This window comes from Equus asinus, chromosome 28 (genome assembly GCF_041296235.1).
Source record: "Equus asinus isolate D_3611 breed Donkey chromosome 28, EquAss-T2T_v2, whole genome shotgun sequence".
NCBI lineage: Eukaryota > Metazoa > Chordata > Mammalia > Perissodactyla > Equidae > Equus > Equus asinus.
The window spans coordinates 32,773,806-32,783,615 of record NC_091817.1 but is presented as its reverse complement, the minus strand read 5'-3'; the positions used below and the strand labels follow the sequence as shown (position 1 = coordinate 32,783,615).

Sequence of the window (9,810 nt, the reverse complement as noted above, 5' to 3'; positions counted from 1 at the left end):
TGTAAGACTTTACCTCAAACCATCTTCCTTATCTTTAAGAATAAGCTATAAGAATGTCTTCTATGGCTTTAATGTGGGCAAATATAAGGCAATGTATTTAGATGGAAAAAAACAACTATAGTTACAACTGCTATAGTCTGAATATTTGTGTCCTCTCCAAATTTATATGTTGAAGTCCTAATGCCAGATGTGATGGTATTAGTAGGTGGGGCCTTTGGGAGGTGCTTAAGTCGTGAGAGTGAAACCCTCAAATGGGATAAGTGCCTTATAAAAGAGGCTTCATAGAGATCTCTAGCCCCTTCCATCATGTGAGGACAAAGCAAAAAGGCAAAGGCTGTCAACTAGGAAGAGGGCCTTCATCAGAATGCAACCATGTTGGTGCCTTGATCTTGGACTTTCCAGCCTCCAGAACTGAGCAATAAATTTCTGCTGTTTATAAGCCTCCCAGTCAGTGGTATTTTGTTATAGAAGCCTGAATGGACTAAGACAACAACTATATTTATATTCTATCAACTATATTTACAAGTATATGACCTCTGAGGCATCAGTTAGAAGCCAGGAATGGGGTCCAAGTGGCCTTGGAGCCTTTCTGAATACAAAGATCCCACGTGCTGTTCTTACACAGCCCGAGAAAATACTGAGGACCACTAGGAAGGAAGAAAAGGAAATGTTTTCTTCTCCTTATAGGAAATCATCATGTGTCCTTCATGGAATCAGCTCCAAACACCAAGGAACGAAAAGCCAAACCAAAAGGATAGGAGCTCCAGGCTGGAGAGAAACAAGCTGAGAGGAAAAAGTAATATGATGAGAGCCTGTGAAACAGTTGGGATGATAAAAATAAAGATGAATTTGTTTCCTGCAGTACTACCCCCGACTACCTCACCAATGAGAACTGCAGTGATTTAAAAGTACTCAGTGATTTAAAGAAGTGTTCTTCCCATGGACTGTCTCTTAGGTTTGTAGTCCACAGGAGTTCAGGGCATTATCAGCAGAAGGTTCTCAGCTTACCACATGGCACTGGTGAAGTCACCACATTCTAGGATCTGGCCCTCAGTGTCACAGGCAGGACCAGAAATGTAGTCTGTATTCCGAGAGTGGATTCCTTCCTTGGGGATTCATCAGGTTCACAGGAACTTGATGGACAAGCAGAGTGCTGTTTTACTAACTGGCAAGTGGACCAGTGTTATCGTGCTGGTAAAAGGCATGTTCTCTCCCTACAGGAGAGTGTCTTGGGAAGCCAAATTACTAGAAAGCTTTGGTGAGCGGTTAATTAGTGTAAGAGATGTTATATAGCTTAAATGTTTAATGTGACCCTCTCTGGATGCTGGATTCAGATTGTCCAGCATTCAAGTCTTGTCTTAGCTCATTATTAGCTATGTGATCTTGGGTAAATTATTAACAACTCAATTGCAGGTTTCTTCTCTATAAGATAGGATGATAATTGTACTTCACACAGTGGTAAGGATTAAACGAGAAAATGCAAGTAAAGCTTTTGGCACAGTTCTAGGCACCAGTAATCATACCATAAATGTAAACTATTGTTATTACTTCTTTTTATGCTTCTTGTTACCCACTCTCACTTCCAAATCCAACTTCTGATGGACATGCTTTTTCTAGATTCATTAATAGAATCAGTTACTGACTAGGCTTTCCTTGGCCTGGGAGTCATCCTTTCTGGGAAAGGTGTACTTTGCATTTTGCATTTTCTTCAGTCGTCCACCCCAAACAGTTTTTGGTAATTCTTAGGAGGACAACTCTATTTCCAAGATCTTCCTTGGCTCCCACTGTTGCTCCATGTCGAGCTTGCAATGATCATGATCATTTATGTGTTTTGGGGAACTCTTTAAGCAAGAGAATCAATAAATGAAAGAGAGATGTGTTGATTTTCTAAGTAACAATGGGCAAGAATCTTCCTGCCCGTTTTGGGGGTAAGACCTGTAGTTACACTTGAATATTCCTGTTGCCTCTGTATATCTTGAGGACATGTGTGAGATATAATCCAATTTAGCAAACATTTATTGAATACCTGCTGTATTCAGCTCCCTGTTCTAGGGACTGGGGATACAAAGATGCCCCAAGATGTGTGTCTTGCCGTAGAACTCAAAGTTTAACTGGTCAGACTGGTTAGAAAACAAGACAAAACAAAACCAAAAAACAATTAATGCAATAATTGTTATAATGGGAAGAAGTGGACTCATAGATACTTCTGGAGAATGATTTCCTCCTTTATCTCATTTCACCTTGGTGTTAAAGAATCAGAAGGCATTAACAAGCAAAGCAAAGGAATGTAAGGTGAAGAGCCATAGTCAAAGGCATAAAACACAAGAGTTAGGGGGGACAGCAAGTCATCCCACACCATTGGACTAGGGTGTAGAGTAGTGATGCTAAACCTTATAATACTTGGGAAAGCTTTCAAGGTCAACTGCCAAGGCCAGCCACTTTCTCCTAACATTTTAAAGACCTGCCCTTCTACATCATCTCCTACCCAGACCACAGGAATTTTTTTCCTTATTGATGTGTGCTTTCTTCAGACCCCTGTAAAAGCCATATTTACTTTTTACCTCTTAGATTAAATTACTGCTCTCTAAAGTCTAAAGGACTTTACCTAGACCCACATCCCACATTTGGGAAGTAGGTTACTTTCGTTCTCTTTGCTCTTACCTGCATTTTTCAGACATGCATTGATTACCCTTTAATAATCCATCCCATCTGTACATTTTTCATTTTGCAAAATACCTTCATAACTGACCTTTCAATTGAGGTTCACAGCTCTATGTGAAGACAGACAGTTTTGTCCTAAACTCAAGAAATGAAGTGACCTGCTCAGATTCATCCAGAAACTTGCTGGCAAAACCAGAATGAGTACTCAGATCTTCCAGCCCTACCTTCTCTCTTTCTGTTCTTTCACTAGCTACTCAGAGCTCCTCACTCTGTCAGATAACATTTCCAACTTTATAGGGATCCTCTGGAGATGATGCTTTAACTCAGGGGCTGCTTTGGAAGAGGAACAGGAAGGGAGGTCTATCAGGCAGGCTCTGGGCCTCTCTGCTTCCCCATCCTCTCCCACTTCTCCAAATTTTATGTGGTTTAGGGGGGAAAAGGTTTTCTAAAAAAAGTTGGACATTACTGCCTTAACCCAAAGGAAGGGCTTTAATGGTGGAAGTATCAGGCACTTGGAAGGCAGATAGAGGAGGTATTTGGAGTGATGAATTATTAATCTATAAGTATGTCCTGAATAATTGCTCAAGATCCAGGTCTATGCTCGAGGCTAGGTAATACTGGAGATAGATGATGTCCCTAGCGCTCGAGTGCCTTACACTTTGTCTTACATTAGTCTGGAGAGGTCAAGCTAAACCTCATAAGCATTGGTACATAAAAATCAAGGATGGAGAGGCAAGTAAAAGGTAAGGGCTGCAGGTATGGGAGGAACAGACTGGTCACTGGATATTGCAGTAGTCATAAGAGACTTCACAGTAAAGCAAGGATGACTCTCAAGCTTCTGCCTGCAGCCTCCACACTTCTCTTCTTGCCCCAGATCTACATATCCGGCTTCTTTCTGGACATCTCCTCCTGGATGGCTCCCAGGCCACCCTTATGAGCCTTGTCTCTCTCCTCCCAACCTGCTTCTCTAGGACTCCCCCTTTTTAGTGAAAGATACCACCATCCATCCATCACCCAGGCCAGAAACCAAGGCTTCATTCTCTCATCTCCCACATCCCATCAATCACCAAATCCTGTCCATTCTGCCTTTGGAAAATCTATTCACTCTAACCTCCTTTCCATCCACACTGCCTCCACCCTGGCCCAGGCCACTATCACTTCTCCTGACCACAGCTTCAGACTCCTCACTGCTTCCTGCCTTTTCCCTCCACACAAATGCCCTCCAACATCTGACCTTTCTAAAGCACAGCTGTGATCCTAAAATTCCCCTGCCGCAAGCCCATGGATGGCTCCTCAGTGCTTTGGGGGTAAATTCCAAACTCCTCACCACTCCATGTGGTCCATGGAATCCCCCATGATCAAGCCCCTGCTCACCTCTTCAGCCTCGTTTCTAGCTACCCCCTCTAGCTAGCCCCTGTGGATTCAGCTTGCTTGCCTCCTCCACCAGTCTGACCTCAGCTCTCCCTTGCTATACTGTCCCCTGCTCAGGGTTCTATTCTGTTCCTTAATTGAGGTCCCTGTGGTGAGAGTGCATTCTAAAGAGCTGTGCTTCATGGGGGACTCTGGGGAGTGTTTCGAGTGTCCAGGCTTTTTCCACGTTAAAAATTTGGTACTTTCATACTGAAAATGTTTTCAGGTTGTGTTTAAGACCAAGACATCAGTTAGGGAGTTGGATATAGGGAACCGAGAGCTAGAGACAAGTTTTAGAGATATTCATTTAAATCTAATTTTGATCACTTACTGTATATTTGGCCTTGTTTGCTGGGGATAGTAAAGGCAGATGCAGCATGATTAAATAGAGAATTGCCTGGCGCATATGTTAAAAATGCAGATTCCCTGGCCCCACTCCTCTGAATTTGAATTGCTAGGGAAATTCTTAGGTGAATCTTAGAACTGGGTAAGTTGGAAAGACCTAATTGATTTCCTTTATAAGAAATATCTGGAGTAGGCAAATATACAGGGACAAAGTAGATTAGTGGTTGCTTTAGTGTTGGGGTGGATATGGAGGCCTGGGGATGATAGCTTTTGGAGTTGATGAAAATGCTCTAAAACTGATTTTGGTGATGACTGCACAACTCTGTAAATATACTAAGAGCCGTTGAACCGTACACTTTAAATGGGTGAATTGCATGATACGTAGACTAATTCCCAATAAAGCTGTTTAAAAAGAAATAAAACAAAAAACTTGAACCAAACTCTATAAGGGAAGGCAACAATTGTCTTCCCAAGACTTGGGTGGTGCCTGTTACCTAGTAGAATAGTCAGCAAATACTTATGGATGTATATATTGGAGGCTACAAAGTAAATGAGCAATTGCAATGGGGTGTCATTGGTATTATACTAGTTGAAGTGCAGGCTCCTGTGACAGGAGTGTAGTGGAGGGGCAGCTTCCTGAAGAAATTTGTGATGTCTAGTTGAAGCCTGTCAGGTGAACAGGCATTAGCAAGGCAAGATTAGGAGTGGGAAGAGTGTACCATGGAGGGGCAAGCAAGCCCTGCAAGCAATTTAGTGAGGCTCCAATGCAGAGTGAGAAGTTAGATGGCAGAAGTGAGGCTGAAGAGGGGAACAGACTCAAAGGGCTTTGTGAGCCAGGGTTTGGGGGCTGGAATTTTCCCTAAAAGAAAGAGAGCCTGTAGTGGTAGATTTATGTTTGAGAAATCACTCTGACTGCACCATGGAGAATGAATGGAAGAGGGGCAAGACCAGGGGCAGGAAGCCTGTGAGGGGGCAGTTTTAGTGTCTAGGTGAGAGGTCAATGTGTCCTGAACTGGAGTGGTGCCAATAAGGATAAAGAGAAGTGGAGAGAATTTAGAAATATTTAGGGCACTTAATTGAGAGGATTCTGATGGCTGGGATGAGGAGACAGAGCTCTGAGAGTCAAAGATGAGGCCCACTTGTGTGGCTTGGGTACCTGGGTAGTTGGTAACCCCAAGAGCCCTAGAGGAGAAACAGGTTTTGAGATGTTGAGTTTAATTTTAAGCATGCTGTTCAAAAGGAGGTGTCTAGTCAGCAGTTGGATATGGGGGTCTGGAGGTGAGGAGTGAGTCATGTGCATCATTGGCATATAGCCTCAGCATGTAGATGGAAGCCAGAGGAACGGATGAGGTGATTCGGGGAGTGTGTTTCAAGAGAGGAGAAAAGGGTCTAGAATGAAATCCTGTGGAGTGATATTTGTAAGAGGATGCTTGAGGAGGAGGTGAAGATGGTTGTAAGGAGATTCAGAGGAAATAGCTAGAAACGTAGGTGTTTGCCATAGCAATTCATCTGTTTATTCAGCTGCTCTATGTCAGCATTTATTGAGGGTCCATATGCCCTGGATATATTCAGAGACAAGTAAGACTTGACCATGGACATCAAACTGAAATCGTGGCCATCACTCCACTGCAACCTTCTGAAAAAAGAGGCCCCTTTCTTCAGGCCAATGACAGTCTTACTTCCTAAAAGATAGGATTGTTCTTCCTTAGCAGTTTGTATGGGACCTGGAGTCCTTCCCAAGCTCACCCTCTTGTACTACCCAGGCCTAAATGAGCTGCATTCTGCAGCCAAGCCAAGAGCCTTCTGTCCACACAGGATGGATGGCATGAATAGGACACTCCAAGGCTTTCAGGGTGGGGGACGGTGGAGGGAAAGGAGGGAGCATATCATATGTCTAGGGTTCAGCAAATTGTACCCACACACCATGCATAGAAACACACAAGAAAGGCACCCCCGCTCCACTCTGTGGGTGAAGCAAAGAAGCAATCCTCTTCCCACGTGCCAACCCATCTGCTTCTTTGCCTTCACAAACATGCCTTTTTTCTTTCTTCTTTTTTTTGTTCTCTGAAGCTTTGAATACATGAGGAAGAAGAGTGGGAGACAGGAGGAAAGGTAAGGTTGGAAGAGGGCAAGAGGAAAGGAAGGGAGTGGGGGAGCCACCAGTGACCACCAACACAATAAATCATATCCTGGACTGTCTCAGCCTGGTCCCTTCTTTTCATTGCATGCTTATTAGTTCCCTCTGGGAAGAGCCCCAACGATGATGGCCAAGGCATGGCTGTGGTATCAATGGACTTGACTGATGGGGCACTTCTCAGTGTGTCATAGGCCTTGGAGGCTCACTTCCCTTGGTTCCATCACAGAAGCTGGCACAGGCTCTGCAGGACAGCTGGGCACAGGCTTTCCCTGCCCCGCTGCCTTTGACTGTTGATGGTGTCATCAACCTCCTGGGACAGCAAGCTCCCGACTGTCTGGGGTCTGGGGCAGCAAGAGTGAATGCCTCCCTGAACCTGCCTGACAGTAGGGTGGGAGGTGGGGGTAGTGCTGGGAGCAGCTTTGGCCTGTGGGAGGTACCTGTGAGGCTGTATGTGTGTTAGAGGAGGGGGGGTGTACAGGAGGGAGGACAAGGGCTCTCTCCCTGCCCTCCACCACCTCAAAGACATGGACCTGGGCCTGGGTGTAGGGAGGCCATAGAGCCTGACTGCAAGTCACTGAGAGAGACAGGTGGAGTGGCTATTCTGTGGTTGATCCACACTACTCTGAGCTAGGTAGGCTTGACAGGGCAAAGGCCTGAGACTCTTTCTGTCTTGGCCTTGACAGTCCTTCACCTGTACCTGGCTGTGCTCACAGTGCCAACCCTGACCCTCACACTCACCCTCAGCTAGAGCTGAATAACAGGCTCTGCCCTCAGGACCCTCCTTGTAGAGAACAGAAAGTTAGGAGCCCCACCCCTTCCCAGCATTAGAGAGCTGGGATGTAGGGCCACTCAGATCTTCAGTGACAGTCCCAGTTGACCTCTAGCTGGGATGATATTTTTTCCATCCTACATTTCTTGCCCAGGCTGTCCTCTCCTGTGGTTTCAGCTGTGAGCTCGTGCTGGCCCAGTCACCCCTGTTTGCACTTTCCCAGTACCTGGTCAGCCAGTGTTCACTTCCTCTTTCCCCGCCACACAGGCTATGCTTTGGATGCAAGTAGACAGTCTTGGCCTACAGTGGGCCTCTTGTGGTGCCTCAGGCCAGAAGGGCTCCTAGGGGTGGTTCTGGGACTACAACCCTCCTGAAGGGGCTCTTGGGGCAGGCCCAAGCTGTGGCCAGCTTTAGGTGCTGGCTTGGTTTCCTATCACTTGTTTACCTTCTCCACCCCCTGCTACCCCACCCGACCAGCCAAAAGGCTGGCCTGCACACCATCCGTACCATGCCACCCTTCATAGTCACAGAGGGAGGACAGAGCTGTGCCAATGTGCTGAGAGCTGTCTGCCCGCCCCCACCCCCACCAGTCTGGAATGAGCCACCTGCATCCACACACAGGTGTTTCCTGTGCTCCTTCCTGTTGCCGTTTTTTCTGCTCAGCTTGGCTTCCCCAGCAGGTGGTTAAGGGCCCAGCCAAACCTCTTGATACACAGCCCTAAAACACTGGGGGGCAGGGCTCCCTGGGGATCTAGGGCACCCCCTCCACCTCCAGGGGAGACTGTTGGCACCTCATTGGCTCTTCCTGAGTGCAGGCGCACATACTCTCCCCAGTGTGTCATGCTGCTGTGCTACCGCCACAGGCACTGGGACACCAGAGTGAGCTCAGGCAGTGGGGAAGGCCTTGCCCGTGCACTGGCTCCCTTGCCCCTGGATGATGAAAGCTCTGGAGGGAGAGGGGAAGGGTGGAGGACCTGTTTCTCCAGCCTTGGGTGTGGGCCTCCCTCAGGCCCTCCTTAGAATAGCCTGCTATCCTGAAGTCCCACCCCACCCTCAAGTTCCTCCCATAGAACTCATAGCCTTCTGGGGTTTACACACTCACGTGTCAGGCAGCTCTTGGGGAGGTGAGCCCTCTCCCTGGAGCCCTGCTTCCTGAAGCAGCAGAGCACGGGCTGGTCGGCTGGCTGTGGGAGGCCACTGGGTTCAGTCAGGTTTGTTATTACAGAGAGGAGGCAGCTCAGGGAGAGGAGAGACTTGCTGTTTAGGGTCACAGGGCAGCCATCCGGGTCTCCTGCCTCCCAGGCCCCAGCTCTTCCCCTCTGTGAGGATCTCCTCTTACTACTCAGCCCTCAAGGAGGTCCTGGTGCTCAGCCCCCTCTATAGGAAGCTGTCTGGGCAAAGGAACACCAAGAAGCCTGGCCCTGGCAGGGTTCTGCTGCCCCCTGGTGGCCAGAAGCTCTAGCCACCACTGCACTTTCTTTTCTTGCCTGCTTCCTTTTGCCTCTGGGCGGTCACCAGGAGCTAGCTGCTGGGGAGCTGTTCTCAGGACTGGCACGCTTTGGGTCTCCTCTAGGCCAACTCCACAGTTTGGCTCCAGCCTGGGCCTGTAGCTTCTAGGCCCAGGGCATGCCCAGGCTGCAGGCTGAGCCTCCTTAGCAACATCCCACCACCCTCTTCCTCTGCCCCTCCTCTCCAAGCCTAGTTTCAATCTCTGGGATTTCTTCCACCTGGATTTCCAGGGCAAAAAGCACATGCCATTGGAGAGTGGACATACTAGTGTCAGGAAGGGCCACAACTGGAATAGAGGGTCAGGAGTGCACCAGGCCAGGCCATGTAGGAAAGGCATCTTGCTTTTTTATTTTCTGTAAAACTCTGTAAATAAAATACAAAACCAAGGGATGTGTTGGGGCAGAGGCAGGATGGCCAGGCCCGGGACACTGACTTGTGGTAAGTGTGCTGAGCCGAGGCTGGGAGGCACTTGACTGCAGGCACTGACTCTATCAACCCCAGGGGCAACAGAAGAATATATTAGATTTTCATTGATAGGAATCTGTGGAGGAGGGGTGTCTGGAGCCAGCCCTCACCCTCCCTGCCAGTGCCTGGTAAGCCCTGAAAGTTGGGGGAAGGGGCACTGGGAGCCGGTGAGTAGGGAGTTTAGAATGCCGTACTGGCCATGCTGCCGGGTCCAAAGATGCGGGGTAGGGCGTCCAGTGACTCCTCCAGCCGTCGATGGGCAGATTGTCCCTCTTCCCCTGTAATGGGTGAGAATGGGGTAAGGAGTGGCTCTAGTCCCATCCAGGCCTTTCTACCCCTGACCCCATCTCACCCCTACTCCCATCAGCCAAAATGTCCCCAAACTCTACTTAACCCATATCTCCCACCCCCCAGCCTCACCACACTGTTGCAGGCTCTGCCGGGCAGCTTCCCTCACGGCTTCTGTGTCCGTTTGGCACAGGTACACAAGGGGTTCAATGCCCTCTGGAGCCTA

The 9,810-nt window shown here is 48.0% G+C and overlaps 1 protein-coding gene across 17 annotated transcripts in view; it reads right to left on the bottom strand.

Moving 5' to 3' along the window:
• Positions 1–9,156: 9,156 nt before the first annotated feature.
• The window catches only part of RIPOR1 (RHO family interacting cell polarization regulator 1), a 43,158-nt gene continuing 42,504 nt past the window's right edge, over positions 9,157–9,810 (bottom strand). For all 17 annotated transcript variants that reach the window (XM_070500390.1, XM_070500389.1, XM_070500401.1 and 14 more), the window contains 2 exons: positions 9,717–9,807; positions 9,157–9,574 (listed from right to left, as the gene is read on the bottom strand). In XM_070500390.1, coding sequence (XP_070356491.1) covers positions 9,477–9,574; positions 9,717–9,807 — 189 coding nt within the window. In that variant the 3' untranslated portion in view covers positions 9,157–9,476. The remainder of the gene's footprint in view (positions 9,575–9,716; positions 9,808–9,810) is intronic.